Here is a 17,442-nt window from a genome sequence, read left to right on the forward strand (position 1 = left end):
AACAACTTATAGTATGGGATGCTGTTGAAGTTGAGGCAGCAGATGCAAAAAAACGTTTTTATCAGGGTATGAAAACAAGAAAAACACTGAGGCCCATGACATCTAATCACTGCAACTAAAGATGGACACATACATAAAAGAGTGCTACTCTACTTACCAGATGACTCACAAAATAAAGCGCAATGGGGTAATGATTTCAGATTTCAGCTTAATATGGATTTAGTGTGGGGAAATACAGGTAAATAAATACAAAAATAGAAACTAATGAAGGTGTAATTTAGTGAGATGGCAAACAAGTAGCCTTATTTATATATAAATTAACCAAACAAAGTAAAGTAATCAGAAAACACTAAAACATTTTTTTATTACATTATTGACAGCATACTGCAAGTTTGAAGTTTTAACAATGATGCTGTTGGTTTGATCAGAACTATAGCACTCATAATAAAAAGCAAAAAATACAAAACCACAAACTGTTCTATTTTGACATTATTTGGGTATGTCCAGCCACTGTTAGAGTCAGCACTTGACTAACATTCTAAAAAAGATCAAGGCGAAAGATCTGCCAGTCATGAACACAGAAGCATGTCACATGCTGTGTCAAAGACTTTCCATCTGCACACTCAGGGATGAAAAGTGTATTCACTGCAGTTTTCAGAATGCTATACATGTCGCATCTTGTGTTGACGAGCAGGAACCTCTTTTTTCCTTGTTTATTCCAAAGGTTGGTATTTTATGTGTCCAGTGGTAATACAATTTGTGGGCAATTATAAACTGTAGAAAACATCATTTACACATTTTGGGCATTCCTGTTATCTAAATGAGTTGAGTAAAAGCTTCATAGCTCATGCTTCAGCAAGCATCTGTCACCTCAGTAACAGGGAGTAGAGAATGGTAAGCAGTTCTGTGCAAAACGTTAGACCTTCCTAGGCTTAATTTGGGTGGTGATTTCAATGCTTCACATCTATCACAGAAACACAAGAGGCTCAAGAAAAGCCAGATCTCTTTAGCTCTATCCGTGGGGTGCCGAAGAAACCATCTGCCCTGCAGGCAATGTTTTGTGCTGCCACCCTGGTCTGTGAGGCGGTATATGATACTAGGGGCTTGTCTGTTCCTTGTTCGGCTGAAGCACCTTCTTCTGTGTCACTGACTCTAGGTATTTTTGCCTCAGAGGCGGAAGCTGTTCAAAAAGATCAAAGCCCAGAGGAGACTCAATATTGGGAAGCTTGAAGTAGAGCAGATGTCTTTTCAAAACCTGCACAAAGTGAAAAGAAAAGAAAGACATTTTAACCCTTTACAGCCATTTGGGAGATCCCTCAATACTGGCTTTATCCCAGTCAGTTTCTGGATTAGGATGTCAATCACTGGTGATGTCCACAGTATACCGTTGATTGGTTAATGATGCTCCTAACACACCCCACATGCACATCTAAACACAGTTGGTACCTTTTAAGATCTTCATTTTCACAATGTGTTGGTCATTATGGACATACCTCATCTGTAAGTAGCCAAGTCTTCCTCAACATACTCTTACGAGCAGCGTCCACCTCCTGAAAAGAGAAGCGCATTGTATAAATTATATGAATTAATAGCCTTCTCTGTAGTAAAGAGTAAAAAGTTGCGGAGCTATAGTTACAAGTTCGATCACTCCGTCAGGATCCATTGCTAAAGCCACTGGATGTCACAGATGATTACAAACCAACTGCGAAATTCTACAAGATTAATGATCTTGGTCTTGTTGAATAAATTGGCAACAGCAACTAGTCAGTCTAAGAAATACACGTACTGAGGAATCAGAATTTTTTTTTTTTTTTTTAATTGAGCAGATGCAAATCTTAAGAAATTGACAAGGGGCTTTGCATAGAATTACAATTCGCCATCCAAAACTTTGTTGATGCAGTATTCAGCTACGGCGGCAGCTGTAACAATACATGTCAGGTCTTATGAGATCATAAGTGCGTCCTCTACTTCAAAGGTCGGTCCCCAAACACCCTCGAACTTGCAGCCTGCACCTATTCTTTGTGCGTATAACCTTTCCTAAACCGTACCACATTCATTTTTGCCTCCCAAGCCTTATATGTAGGGAGAAAGGGTGATTTCCAAGCTTGTAAAATTTGATATTTTGCAATCAATGATGCAATAAATAGTAACTGCTTGGCCTGCATCATTAATTCAGAATGACCCGAAATTCCAAACAAGGCACCCGGGGCATCTGGAATAAGAACACACCGTATCTTCCTATTGGTCCACGAAAAGACTCTATCCCAAAATTCCATAAGTATGGGACAGGTAAAGCACATCTGAAGCCAATCCCCAGGATTGCTACTGCATCGGGGACAAGAGCCTGAAGTAGTCGGGAACGCTTTTTTGATTTGTGCTGGAGTAAGATATAGCATCCATTTCGTAAAGAAGGCCATTCTTTTAAAATTACCCCCCCGGATTGCCTTATGAGATATGCTAATAAGATTTCTCCACATTTTTAACTCAATTTTGCACCCGTTAGTACTTTCGATCTTCGTTAAAAAACAAGGAAGTATTTGCGATGTTCCCTGGGGATTAAGGATCTGATACCAATTACCGATCCCCTTCTGGTTCCCATACAGTGCCTGGGTGATAGGAGAAGAGGATGAGTCTACTAAAGGTGTATAAGGGAGCTGGAAATGCCGAATCGGAAGGTAGGAATATTTTAGAGAGTCTGGAATAGGCACTTCAGCCTGACATTGATCCCAGGTCTTGACTTGATTACCTACTAAGAAGTCAGAATATCTGGTAAACCCCAAATTTGACTATTGATTTAAAGGCAAAGGAATCAGATTTAGACCCATCATTCCTGATTGGGTCAATGACAATTCTGGATAAAACCTGGGAATTTGGTATTTGTCCCAAAATTGAAGAAGTCTAGCATAAATTAATGTAGGACGTTGTATCTAGTGCGTTTAGGTAGTCACGGAAGGTGCTAGTGGGCATCCATTCTCCACTATCATAGATTTTAAGTAGAAACTAAGATTAGGGGATAAGGCTGCTGTAGACACCCAATCCATAAGTGCAAAATCATAGTATCTCCTAAAATATGGAAGAGCTAGTCCTCCATCCTCGACTGAGAGGGACAGAATCTTCAACTGTGCCCTAGGTTTTTTGTTGGCCCAAATAAACTGTTGTAATATTGCATCGAGTTGTTTAAAGAATTTTTGGTGGATTTTAATAATCATGCAAGAAAAGATGAACAGAAGAAGAGGAAGAATCATCATATTGACAAGAGCCACACAACCGATAATAGATAAAGCAGAAGCTTGCCATTTCTGTAATAAATGTTGCACTTTCCTAAAGGTAGGGGCATAGTTTACGCAAAATCTGAATGAATTGTCCAGGAAACGTAAACTTTGCTAGGATTTCAAAAAGCACCTCCCATTGTACTAAATCCAAGGCTTTCTCTGCATCCAACATTATGATAGCCACTGGTTTGTTGTTATGAGAATAATAATCTATCGCCTGAATTAAAAAGTTGGTATTTGTTGCTAACAGCCTACCCGGAAGAAAGCCACACTGAACTTCATGGATAAGATCTTGCGCTACTGAAGTCAATCTTTGTGCCTGTATCGTTGCTAGGAACTTATAAACAAAATTTAATAGGCTGATCGGACGGTAAGGATCCAGTTTCTCAGGTGGCCGGTCTTGTTTTAAGAAACTGATCAGAGTGGCTCTTGTAAAGGTTGCAGGTATATCTTCCCCCTGAAGAATATTATTGAAAAGAACAACCAGGCACACAGTAATTTGGTCTGCAAACATTTTGTAGACTTCTACCAGAAGACCGTCCTCTCCACAGGCCTTCCTATTCAATGCTGCCGTAATTGCCTCATTGTCTTCTAGAAGTTAGATCGGAGATACAAGTTTTTCCCTCGAAGAAGCATCTAGACAGGGCAAAGTTACTGAATAAAGATATTGATTGATCTGCTGAACATTAGTTGGACTTGAATGAGAATACATTTTTGATATCTGGAATAACATTAAAATCGCCACCTATGATTAAGAGGCCGGGGAGTACGCTCAATACCTTGTAAAGACTCTGAAGTGGGCTTGGATCGTCTTCTAGTGGGGCATAAAAACTTGCAAAATGGATTTGATTATTCGAAATAAGAGTACTGATTACAACCCACCGTGCCTGCGGGTCTCTATGTATCTGGTAACCCTTTCCAGAGAAATCTGTGGACTCTAAAATAGCGACCCCATGAACAGCGGCATTGGCCGAAGCATGGTATGCCGGAGCAATAAAATTGGGAAGTTTTGGGAGCTTATTCTGGCATTTTAAATGCGTTTCCTGCAAGAGAAAAATCTGTGATTGTGAGGTCCTGAGCCAGTTGAGTATAGCAACAAACTTAACATGATTGTTAGCGCTGTTAATATTGAAAGACACAACTCTCAGTTCACCCACCCCAGCCCCCCTTTACCAAATGCCGTCATCCTATACCAAAATCATGGGCAACTCCCACACAAGCTCTCTGAACAGAATTTATTTTTGATTTGGAGTCTGTTATGTCACCTGCTCTTTTCCCCCCACCTGGTGCAAACCCCCCTCTTCCAGAAGGAAGATAACTTCCCCCCATTCCCCAGCAGGCCCCACCCGTCATGACCCCACCATACTGTGCAGCACCCCTCACCCCCAAACACTCCCCCCCCCCCCCCACCCCCCACATACCCAAACTCCCCTGGATTTTGCTTTTGTTTTTTTTTTACAATGAAACGCATGGCTCGCGATTCTGGATATAAGATACGCACAGCGGGGAAAATCCCGAAGAGCCAAATCCAGGCCTCTCATTCTGACTCCTGCTATGCGAAAGCAAACACTGAGCTCTGAGCGCCAAGAACTGTGCCATGAGCGAATCCATATACCTGCCTCTCCAGCCCAGACTCCACCATTGGGGCCCAGCTTGTCAGAGGGTCAAGAGCAAGTGACTGTACGATCAACGTAATCTGCAGAACTACCCTCTCAGACCTCCGTTATTTTGTTAAATAATCTGACCAGCGAGCCTCTTATGTCCTCGTTTGATCCAGTTGTACCCAGTATTCCCACCCCCTCACTCTATCTTTACCTGCCCTCCAGTCTAAGGAGAAACCTGCCTATCCTTTGTTCTCTACTTTTAGTAGTAGCCCTAAAGAGACAACAGAGGCAATGGAAGAGGGAGGGGAAATAAGAGCAATCTCACCTAATAAAGAAATCGAAATAGGCGCCAGGTTGCTCCCTGTCTAACTCATATTCCATCTCAGGAGGTCCTTGCCCGGCCATCTCTGACTCAATATTATCTAATTCTAACACTAAAACTAACACTCTCTCGCAAACCACAACAGCCATTGCATCGATGGAGGAGCTGATGGGTTAGATTCTTGAGGAGTTACAAGCAATAAAACTATCCCAGGGGGAGGCCCGCAGAGATACTAAGGACCAGCTCAGTCAATTAAACACTCATCTTACTCGTCTCTCTACCCGTGTTCCCCAAGTGGAGCAGAGGGTTTCAGATATAAAGGATGCTGAAAAGAAACTTGAGTCTGCATCATCTCAGGTCCAGTCGGAACTCGAGGAACTCCAATTAAAGCTGGATGAGATGGAAAACAGGTCTCAGCGTTCGAACCTTAGGTTTGTGGGGGTCCCCGAAGAAATTGAAGCTGCGTCCTCGGTGACCAAGGTAGTCTTGGATCTTATTCACAAGTGTATCCTTCCGGACAAAGCAAGAACTGAAGAAGATCTCTCAATTATGCGGGCATACAGGATACCATTTACGGTTCTGTGAATTCAAAGTATCCCCGTACTATTTTGGTCAATTTTGGTGACTAAAGGATAAAGGAGCAAATCCTTTCTCAAGCTTCAAAAATGAGGAATTTAAATTTCGACGACAGCTTCCGTGTGTTTACTGATATGTCTATTGCAGCTGCCCACAAGCGCAGCAAATTTGTTGGAATGATCGACAAGTTTAAGAGGCTGGGTGCTCCAGCAGGCATTGTACAACTAGCTAAACTAAAAGTGTTCCATAAAGGCAAAGCACACATCTTTCAGGGGACTCAGGAAGCAAAGAGCTTCTTAGAACGATTAAAGAAAAAATAATGATAAGACTTAGTGGGGGGAACGAGGGAGGGAAGGGGGACCAGGGAAGGAAAAGAGAACGTTTTTTTTGTTGTTGTTTTTTTTAGTCGTGCGATCTGTGTTTTTTTTTCTCTTTCTCTTTCTTTCGCTGTCTTGCGGCCCTTTCTTGAGACCGAGGCTCTAGGAGTGCCATGAGTGTGAGGAATCAGACCTGAAGAAAATGCTGTTTTATATTCTGAGACTAGTTCTGCCTGATCTTTCTACTGAAATGGTTTTCAGATTTGTCAGCTTGTTATCCCTGAAACGGGCAGCCTCAAACTATTTTTTCCACACCTTCCGCTGAACTTCGTTTCTCTCGTGCTCTTGGGTCATTCTCTGGCCAACCTTTATTACTGCTACTTCACCTCTTGTCCAGTCTCTTACCAGTGCGTGTGCTTTAAATATTTTTAAAATCTCTTTCCCTATTGCCTTACATCTCCTAACATCCTCCTGTTTCTATGCATCATCACCCTGCTCATATTAAGCAAGAAACAGAAAAAAACAGACTACCTCAGTGTTGTTTCCTTTTCTGTTTCCTTTTCTGATTTTTGCTCTTCCACTGTTAGATTTGGTGTTAGCCTAGACCTTTTGATTTCAGTAAAATCATATAAATAATATGTTTAGTTATGTAGGGGTTTTCAGCCAGCCATCTTCATCCATTCTGTTGTGTCATTCACATTTAGTTCCACCAACTACAGCATACGGCATGGGGCAATCGGGCACTGTGAATGACAGAATCCCACTATTTCACAAGACACACATACTCAAAGTAGTAGTTCCTTTCAGTGCCAGAGATTGCTATGGCAAAGAATGCTTTCTGTGACCAAAATAATATTTTAGCTTTTTCCATTATTTTTTGGCAACGGCCAGGCAGCTCCCACAAAGATGATAGAAAACAAGCATTTGCAATGCTATGGGTCTTGCATTTGCTCGAGTTAAAGCTATTAGCATTGTAAACTCATAACCGGACTTTTCTTGCCACATAAATTGAAAGTGAAAAGTAAAACAGTTTAACATAAGCGAGCTGATTCACAGTGCCACAGCCACCATGAGCGTGAAGGAGAGACACAAAAGGAAAAAGAAGTTCGCTCGCAGTCAAACTTATTGGCAAAAGTGCAATTAGCAAAGGGGAGATGGCCAAGGGGGTAACAAATCCTCCCCAAGGAGAGACAAAAGTAAACCATTTACCAATGTCATCAAAGGATTTTTGAAGGGCAATTCCATGAACAAGTGGTAGTAATGGGCGTGGTTAAAACCCCAGATACATACCAACACGTCGGAAAAGCAGTGCTTGTGCGCTGCTATGCTCAACCTAAAAAGTCATGGCAAAACAAGCTTTGGCAAAGCTAGATGGCTGATAACAACCAGCACCAGACTGATTGGCTCTGCCAACACTTGTTAAAAATGCAACTAACTTAATGTTCAATACTTTACTATTTGGGAAAAATGAGAGCTTTCAAACTTTTCTACCCAGGCCAAAGAAATGTACCAGTTACCTTTGCTACTGGGTCCTGCGAGAAGATGAAGCTGTTCATATGGGCCACAGCAATAGCATAGAGGATTGGGCACCAGCTCTGTCGCAGAGCACCAGTCATCAATGTTCGAAAATAAAGCCTTAACAGGTCAAGACAGTTCTCTGGAGGTGAGGTGTATCGCTCCAGTGGGATGGGACACTAAGAGATAAGACAAATTTCCTTGATTACAGATTAGTTGAAACAGATAAAAGGCATCCACTTCCCCCAAAGCCACCTTTAAACACTTCCTTTTCTTTACTGTAAACCAATTAGTACATTGACTATACTGGCTTGCCATTGTAAACAAACTAACATAGTAATCATTTATTACTAGTCATTAGCTATCTGCTATAAACTTTACATTTACTGCTTAATCATCAGTAGGGCACCCGCTTTTATGGTATTTATTTTTTTTAGTATTTCCGCCTGTATTTATCCATATTTATTTTTTGGTCATCTTACTGGTATTTATCGATTTGTTTTTGTGTTTTGAGAATAAATGGTGTCATAAAATGCTAAATTTTCACATTTATTTAACTGAGGACATGCGCTCATACTTTGATGTCTGTTGCGTTTTAGTAAATTAAGCAATCAAATATAAAAAAAAAACATTACACCCACAGGTAAAGATTATCATTATAATTCATATATAGGTTAAAATAGGCTTATATTGAAAGGATTTCCCATCCTGTTTTTAACTCCCCATGCTGTCTGGGCAGCTGTTGGGGTGGAATTCTCCAAAGATAGCAAGGCGAGTCACTCACAAGAAGCAAAATTATCAGTATTTTTCCACTTTTAAATATAAATACAGACAGGAAACACATTGTTTTCTGTCTGTATTTAGATGTAAAAATCTGCAAAAACGGGAAAGTGGGAGCCTTAATTATCAGCTGTGCTAAGGGGTAATATGTCGACCTCAGTAGCACGTTAAGGGTCCCATTTAAAACTTGGCACAGTGGACGCCCTGCTGTAAACTTGTGGTTCCATGTCCCATTCAGTGGTGAGTAGAGCACCAAGCTTCCGACAGGGCAAGCCTGGCAATTCCAGGGTTTCACTGTGCAGAGCAAACAAAGATCATTGAGCGGGCTACTTCAATATGGTGGTCTGCACAATACTCAGCTCTGCCTTACGTGCCCCAGCAACACTGTGGGCGACATTTTAGCCAGAAAAATGTGTATATCACATTATGACGCAGGGTGCTCTATAGATGAAAGCAAGGGTGCCACCTGCATGGCATGCTGGTAGGTTTCGCAAAAATCAAAATGAGACCCTAATTGTTTGGTTGCAAAAAACAGACATTGTGTGCTTGTATTATCCCAGTGTATTAATGAAACACGAGGGGTGTCATTACACTCTATCGTGAGATAACATGTAGATAGCGCAAAAGAAAATACATGCCATTTTTTATTTCCTTTAGGAATCAAGGTTCAAAGTTCCATTACAGTGATGTTACTAAATTTCATACCAACAATAAAAGCTAGGAAAATATGACCAACAAAATTTAAATCAAATACTAAAATAGAGCATTGGAAGAACAAAGATAGGTCTTAATTATATATTCGAACAGGGTGTGACTGCGAACTGTAGTCCTTTAAATCAGTGATCACCAACAATAAATGTATTTCAATTCTTATATGTGTCTTTATATCCATCATTTGAAAGTACTATAAGAGATGATAATGTTTCTGCGTATGACATTCAAATGTAGCGGGGATGAGCACATTTAAAAATGCTACCATATTTCAAATGGAGATTACAACAGGATGCTGTATAGTACTGACTTCTTAGTGGGCCAACCATTAAAAAGGGCAGTCATAATTTAATGCAAGTGGGCCAAACCATTCATATTGGCATGCTACATCAGAAGGTTCTTGCATGTTAATCACATCAATACTGAATTACTTTTCCTAATGAATGCAAATAAACTTTCATCCCTTCCGCCAGCAATGGATGCAATGAACCTGCAGTATTCAACAGATTAATTTCTCAGTCAAGCCGCTCTGTAAAAAACATCTTACCTCTTTCAGTGGAATTCCAAGCGATCGTAAGGTGCTGACGTGCTCCCCAAACACTGACCGACGCAGCTGGACACTGAATCGTCTCTGGAGGGGTATAAGTACAAAAGCTCCAAAAAGGGGATCCCCAAAAGAGACAGCTTCAAATTGTTCTAAGATGTTGGCGTACAGGTCATAGAATGAAAACAGGCCAGGAAGAGGTATGTCCAACTCTAGGGCATCGAGCGCCTTCGGCTGACAGTACAAGGAGAGAAGTGCAGCTGTGTAGCAATGAACAGGTCCCTCTAGGAACAGGTCCCCACCTGTAAGAAAAACACAGGCAAGTCGAGCCAGTTTGGCAGCTGCAGGAATATCATGAAGGACTCCAACACGCCAGGTTTCCAGAAGCAAAACCCACTGCAGGTTTCTAGTCACTGTGTTCACCAAATCAGGTGGAAGCGAGTTGAGCATAGTACCTCGTGTCTCAGCATTGGCTACTTTGTTATAAAGAAGGATCAGGGGAAGAAATGGCCAGTCAGAAGGCAGGCTGGGACCTTTGACCTCAGGAAGTAGCATGGACTGGATGAGATGAGTTTGTCCTCTGTAAGCAGCCTGTGACCGGCTCAGAGCTAGTTCTAAGTGCGAAAAATGAGAAAGGTAGCAAGCACGGATGGAGGGAAGCTGCTGGTAAGCCTCTTTCAGAAGACCTCCTCGACTCGGATTTGGTGAGGCTGATGCCGCAGAACCGGGTGGTGCTGACTTCGCTCCTTGATGGATATGCAGAATGTCGGACAAGTCTGCTGCTTCAGGACCACCTGCTTTTCCTTCTCTGGAATATCACAGAGGTAAGAAAACAATCATTAGATATGGATTTTTTAAATAAAATAATGTCTCTATCTCCATGATATATTAAAGGAAGGAAACTATCCAGGATTAAATGCAACTGAAGGAGTGTCTCATCAATGTATGTGTTAATGGCTATGTACACCCTCAAAGACAGATTCTGGTGGGTCCCAATGTCTGTCCACAAGGAGTGCCATGCTAGATTTAAGAATATGCAATTATTTTATTACATTAATCTACGGGATATCCAGAAAGTGTGGCATGCCTACATTTGTGAACCAACGATAGGCAACCTTGAGTGGTATGTTTTACAAAGCAATGCTAATCAGGGAAGGATTGTGCTGATATTAAATACAAAATGTGTTAGAGACAACACTGAAGATGACTGTTGAGTCAATTACAGCCTCAGAAATTAAAGAAGGGCCTTGCTGTGGTCGACACAGGGGGCTGAGTAACAGATCACCGGCAGTTTTATATCACAAAGAGTCTTTACACCTTCAGAGACTGCCTGGGTAGGGAAAACACAGCAGAGGGAGATGCAATGCACAAGCCACCTAAAAAATTACTACTTGTCAAAAGAATTAAAGCCAAACATGACAAACATTTTCAAAGGTTTAGGGCCTTATGTGGAAACTGGCAGGTGGACCACTCACTTGTGGAACGGCAGAGCACCTCACCTCTGCCACCCCAGTGAAAGGCATCCCAGCGCATGAAGAGACACTCACTTGAATGGCATGATTTCCCTCTTAGCAATGCATGAGTCAGTGTGGCGGGAGCATTAGGGGCAAATCTGATTGCCGAGCAGGCCGCGGGTTGCCATGACACTTTTTTGCTTTTTCAAAACAAGGGTTGTTTTGGAAATGCAATAAGACAACACTCCTGGTGTACAGGCACTTTTCTGCTTGTGCACCGCTTAGATGTGGCCTTTGTGACAGCTTTAGATAGCTCACAAGACTATTGTTCTTCTATAAAACTAATATAAAATAATATATATATACATAGAGGAGCTTAGCAGGTTAGCTGCTTCATTCACTGACCTCTTTGCCATTCACATTTTGCTTCCACCTACCACAGAATTCACCATGGGGGAAATGGGCCCGCCCACTGTACCTATTGGTTCCCTTCATTGAGAGTGACTGCACAATGCCTGTGCACATTGTTACATTCGTCTAAAAATAATTTCTTACTCTTCTGTTAAAAAACGAATAGAAACAGTGTGTTTTTATTTGCTATTATATTACATTTAAATGCTGGCTATTTCGTCCGCAATTTGGGTGTTGCTATAATGATCTTTTTGGTGCTATAAAGCGACCTTTTAACAATGTAGCAAGGCCGGGTCTGGTAGCTCAGTAGACTAATGCGTCCACTGCAGGGGCTTGTGTTTTCTAGCTCATGGTCACAGGTTCAAAACCCAGCAAGTACACTCAGCCTTCCATCCTTCTGAGGTGAGATAAAATTAATTGAGTTGGGTAACAATAAACATCTGTTATGGAGCGGCAAGATACCCTGCTGGGTGAAAATGCGCTTTACAAATACACGTTATGTTATCTAGCTCCCTGCAATTCGAATATTTCTAAAAGTAGTGATTTATTATTATCTCACAAATAATACTAAAATGCATGGCACAATGGAAAGGGTAGTGGCATATTTTATTTTTATGCCACATGCTTGCAATAAAAAATAGAAAATAAGAACCACTTCTCCAGCTTGCTCTAGCCAGACCTACTGGCTTTGTCTGCGTTTGTTCTCTATTGGGAATGTCGTACATTACATGCCAATGTGACGGAGGAAGAAAAAACTCTTGGCTGTCGGGTCAATGATTTCCAACAGTAGAGCCTGTTGACGCCCAACTGTCAAAAACCCTGCAGATCCACACCTCTAAATGGGGCACAGAACAGCTGAGTTTCCAGAGCAGGAGTCTTGCCACTTAAAGGCAGAGCTCTCTTCTAAACCCTAAATGTTCTATTCACTGCTTTCCAGGTGTACGCATGTAGATTTTGTGTAATTTGCCCTACATAGCACACTTTCAGCATTAGACAGGCATGGTGATGAAGAGACACAGAATGAGACAAAACTAGGGCACCGCCTTAGGCAGAAATGAGGGCAGGTTTGAAGCTCAATCCTGTTTCGATGTATGTTGGGTACAAAATGATACCAGAAAAAAACAGATGCCTTTTTTCTCTGCTTGGTTCATGGCTGTATTGGGGAGGAAGAAGGTATAGAAATGGTAGTGTACCATTAAAACACATGGAAAAATCAAAACAAAGACTTCTAGCACATCATTGGAGACTTGTAGAGGACATGCCAGCAGGAAGGATAAAAGTTACTTACCTATAATTCAGTTTCTCGAACATTGGCATGTTTCATAGATTTAAATGCTGCCTCAACAAAGCTGTCTAGCTATGGTAGCGAGATTTGATGGGCAATTAGAGTGATTTGGTACCTCTAATTGATAGGTTATCAGAACAGGAAAGGTTGAAAACAAATACTCTTATTCGTGATGGAGGACAAGATCCATCTCCTTTAACAGATTTGGCTAAGGATGTGATTAAATAGGCAACTCAACTATGGTGCACAATTATGGTTGGACGAAGAGTACCTCTTTCAGGCCTGGGGTGCTGTTAAAGGTAATGGATATGCTGTTCGGCAGAAATATTTTCGGCAAGAAGATTGATGACGCACCTCAATCAATTAAGACCACTGCCGATACAGCCAAGGTTTCTTGGTGTTCTTCAAATTACACAGCCTTTATGCAATACTCGTCCTTGAGACAGAGAAAGTTCTAAAAGGGAAACTACTTTTGCCCATACAAACATTATAACAACTATTACCACAAAACAAGGCCACGGAAACAGCGTAGTCAGCAAGGTAGGCCACTCCAATGAAGAAGAGGACTCAGTTATCAAAGTATGTCTGCTAAGGTGGAACACCCTGACTCTATAAGGTCAACATCTTCTCGTCTCAAGCTGCCAGTGGGAGGAAGAATGATTCATTAATTAAGAAACTGGTAGATCATCACTTCCGACAAGTGGGTTTTGGACATAGTCAAATTTGGTAGTACGCTGGAGAAAAACCTCCACATGTATCTCCAAAACACAGAACATCAAAAACAAAAAAAATAACTGCTCTAGAGATGTACATGAGCAGAAAGGAAAAGTTAAATCCTTTGCAAATGTCACCACATCGGTTTTGTCAAGCATACGATAACTGGAAATATCAGGATTGGATTTTACATCTATCAATGTTCACCTCTGTCATCTCTAGATTTCTAAGAACCTTAAACAAAGATTCTTTTTTTTTCATAAACAATAATTAATGTGATCATTAAGGATGCACTAGGTATACTATTTCATATTGTAGCATGTGAAGCTGTAGCAGTCACAATAAGACTTCTGAAATTACATAACACCGTGCATGGTAGAGTGGTGAGTTATAGTTAATGAAGTGTGACAACTGCTGCAAGAAAAATATGTATGGAAGTGGCTGACTTATAGTAAATCAAAGGAGATGCGCAAATTATAAATCTAGTGGGGCACAAATTAGAAACTTAAATTGCAACTATAACTTTATAATTTCTCCAGTTTGCAGTTTAAATTGGTTTCATATATAAAGAATAAATAGTTGTCCTTACTATAACTTAGCTTCAACCTGTTTTTTCAATAAATCTAAATGTGTTTTACATTTTAATAAAAATGTTTTTCAAATCATAGTGTTGAGTGCCATATGAGTGATAAATGCAGTGACGCAGAGCACAGTAAAAGGCATTGTCGTACTGAGCAGTCCAGTGGAATACAGTAGAGTGGAATAGAGTAGAGTGGCATTGCGTATAGTTGAGTAAAGCATTATATAGTGGAGTGGTGTGTTTTATAGTGGAGTTGCGTACTGTAGATTGTAGTGGCATGTTGTACAGTGGATTATCATTGACTGTTGTGGAGTGGAGTGTCGAATGGCACAGAGTTAAGTAGAGTGTCTTAGAATGGCATAGAGTGGAGTAGTGTTCTGCAGTGCTGTGTAGGGACATACAGTTAGTACAGTGTCGGACACTGGCACAGAGTGTAGTAGAGTATCGTCAAGTGCAGTTTTGTAGAAGGCAGTAGTGTTGTAGAGTGAAGCAACGTACAATAAAGTGTCGTACAGAGGTGTAGTGAAGAGTAGGATGGCGTCCAATGGAATAGCATACAGTGGTGTATAGTGGGGTTACGTAGAGTAACATACAGTGGAGCTGCATATAGTGAAAAGTCACTGACTGGACTGGTGTGCAGTGGAGTGAGGTAGAGATGAATAGTATACAGTAAAGTGGGGTACAGTGGACTAGCATACAGTGGAGTGCCATAATTTGGAATAGTGTACAATGAAGTGGCATAGAGTGAAACAGCATAAATTGGAGTGGCGAGCAGTGCACTGTCAGAGTGGAGTAGCTCACAGTTGAGTGGCATAGATTGGAGTTGCAGACAATAGAGTAGGGTAGAGTGAAATAGCATAGAGTGGAGCGGCGTAGACTGAAGTTGCATTCAGTGGAATAGCATACAGTAGATTAACGTAGAGTGGAGCAGGGTACAGTGGAGTGTCGTAGATGGGAGAGGCGTACAGTGGATTAGCATACAGTGAAATGGCATAGAGTAGCCTGGCATACAGTGAAATAGCATACATAAAGTGGAGAGCAATACCGGGAGTGGCGCAGAGTGGAGTGGCGTGGAGTGGGGTAGAGTGGAACAGTGTATACTGGAGTGTTGTAGAGTCGCATACAGTGGAATAGCGCACCAAACACTGAAATGACATACGGTAGAGTAGTGTACAGTAGAGTGTCATACAGTGGAATGGCGTACACTGAAGTGGTGAGATTGTAACAGTGTACAGTGGAGTAGCTTAGAGTGCCGCAGCATGCAGTGGAGTGGTGTAGAGTAGGGTGGGGTACAGTGGAGGAGTGTACGAGTGGCATACGGAGTGGGGTACACTGGAATGGCAGTTGAAAAGTGTAGTGTTAAGTGGTGTTGACTGTAGCTGCGTACAATGGAATACTGTATAGTGTTCAGTGTAGCAGCGTAGACTGTAATGAAACACAGCAATACAGCCTAGAGTGGAGTGGTGTAGATTGGAATAGCATATAGTGGAGTGGGGTACAGTGGAGTGGTGCAGACCGCAGTGGCATACAGTGATATAGTGTACAGTAGAGTGGAGTGACATACAGGAGTGGCATACACTGTAGTGGCATACACCAGAGTGGCATAGATTGTAATATCGTACAGTGGATTGGCATAGAGTGCAGTGGCAGACAGTGCAGTTGGGTACAGTGGAGTACTGTACAATGGAATAGCGCACAATGGAGTGGCGTACATTGGAGTGTAACTGAGCCAAATAGCGTAGAGTTAAGTGGCATAGAGTGTAGTTGTGTACAGTGGCATAGGGTATACTGGAGTGGCATACACTGGAATAGCGAACAGTGGAGTTTTGTATAGTGTAGTGTAGTGGCATAGATGGAGTGGCGCACAGTAGAACAGCATACAGTGGAGTGGCATAGAATGGAATGCGGTAGAGTGTAATAGTGACAGTGGAGTAGCATAGAGTGCACTGGTTTAGAGTGGAGCGGCGTACAGTGGAGTGAGGTACATTATAGTGGCACACAGTCGCACAGCATAGAGAAGATCAGAGTAGAGTGGCGTAGAGTGGAATAGCGTGTAGTAATGTGGCGTATAGTGGACTGGCGTACAATGAGTGGTGTAGACTGGAGTGGAATACAATTGAACAGTGTTCAGTGGAGTGGCATACAGTGGAGTGATGTACACTCTAATAGTATATATCGGAGTGGCATAGATTGGAATAACGTACAGTGGACTGGCATATAGTGCGGTGGTGTACAGTGGCGTGGGGCACAGTGGAGTACTGTACAGCGGAATAGAGTGGAGTGGCATACAGTGGAGTGAGGTACACTAGAGTGGCATACAGTAGAAGAGGGCAAAGTAGAGCAGAGTGGAGTGGAGTGGAATAAAATATAATGAAGTGTGCACAGTGGAATAGTGTACAGTGGACTTACGTACAGTGGAGTAGTGTAGACTGGAGTGGTGCAGAGTGGAATGGCAGAGTGAAGTAGTGTAGAGTGGAGTAGAGGGGAGTGGGGTGGCGTGGAGTTGGGTACATAGGAATAGTGCACAGTGGAGTGGTGTTCAGCAGAATGGCACAGAGTGGAGTGGGAGAGCATAGAGTGGAGTTTCATACGGTGAAATAGTGTAGAGTGGATTGGCATACAGTGTACTGAAATAGAGTGTAGTGTAGTGGTTGAGACTGGAGTGACGTACAGTGGAGTGGAATACAGTGGAATAGTGTACAATGGAGTGGTGAACAGCACGGTGGAGTAGAGTGATGTGGTTGAATAGACTGGTGTACAGTGGAATAGCATAGAGTGGAGTTGCAAAGAGTGCAGTGGTGTAGGGTAGAGTGACGTAGAGTGTCGTAGTTGGACTCTCACTCCTTAGCTAGATTGCTGTTTTAGGGATGACAGTGCTTTTGTTTGTAGTCATCTGAGTCACTCCTACAACAAGTCACAACTGCCGGACCAACCCTCCCGGCTCACACGCAGTACCTCACTAAAAACTATGACAGTAAAGATGATTTCTCGCAGCCTTCCGCATGGACTCTAGATGAGACTTCTCATGGGAGTCGTGGTGGAACGGAAATTACGTGGAATGGAAATTACCTTTTTCCTCTCGTTATCACACATACACACAGGCAATAAAGGAAATGCAGGAGAGATTGCAATATATTTATTGAAAAGACTGCAGACTACAGTAAAATGCATGAATTGCAATGATTAGGATCATGAGCAATAATAAAAGCAAAATCGTGAAGATGAGAGTTGTGAATATAAAACCCCCCACCATATTGCAAAAAACATAAGATATGAAATTCCTAGCAAAGAATTCCTAATTTCTACTGTAATAAGAGCTAGGTGTGACAAACCCGAATCAGCCAGTACTATGCCCAT

General features: G+C 41.9%; 1 protein-coding gene across 3 annotated transcripts in view; it reads right to left on the reverse strand.

Moving 5' to 3' along the window:
• Positions 1–336: 336 nt before the first annotated feature.
• Positions 337–17,442, reverse strand: part of RPAP1 (RNA polymerase II associated protein 1) — a 251,935-nt gene continuing 234,829 nt past the window's right edge. For all 3 annotated transcript variants that reach the window (XM_069208759.1, XM_069208760.1, XM_069208758.1), the window contains exons 22-25: positions 9,645–10,449; positions 7,609–7,785; positions 1,494–1,550; positions 337–1,255 (exon numbers count right to left, since the gene is read on the reverse strand). In XM_069208759.1, the coding sequence (XP_069064860.1) occupies positions 1,097–1,255; positions 1,494–1,550; positions 7,609–7,785; positions 9,645–10,449 (1,198 nt within the window). In that variant the 3' untranslated portion in view covers positions 337–1,096. The remainder of the gene's footprint in view (positions 1,256–1,493; positions 1,551–7,608; positions 7,786–9,644; positions 10,450–17,442) is intronic.

This window comes from Pleurodeles waltl, chromosome 9 (assembly GCF_031143425.1).
Source record: "Pleurodeles waltl isolate 20211129_DDA chromosome 9, aPleWal1.hap1.20221129, whole genome shotgun sequence".
Lineage (NCBI taxonomy): Eukaryota > Metazoa > Chordata > Amphibia > Caudata > Salamandridae > Pleurodeles > Pleurodeles waltl.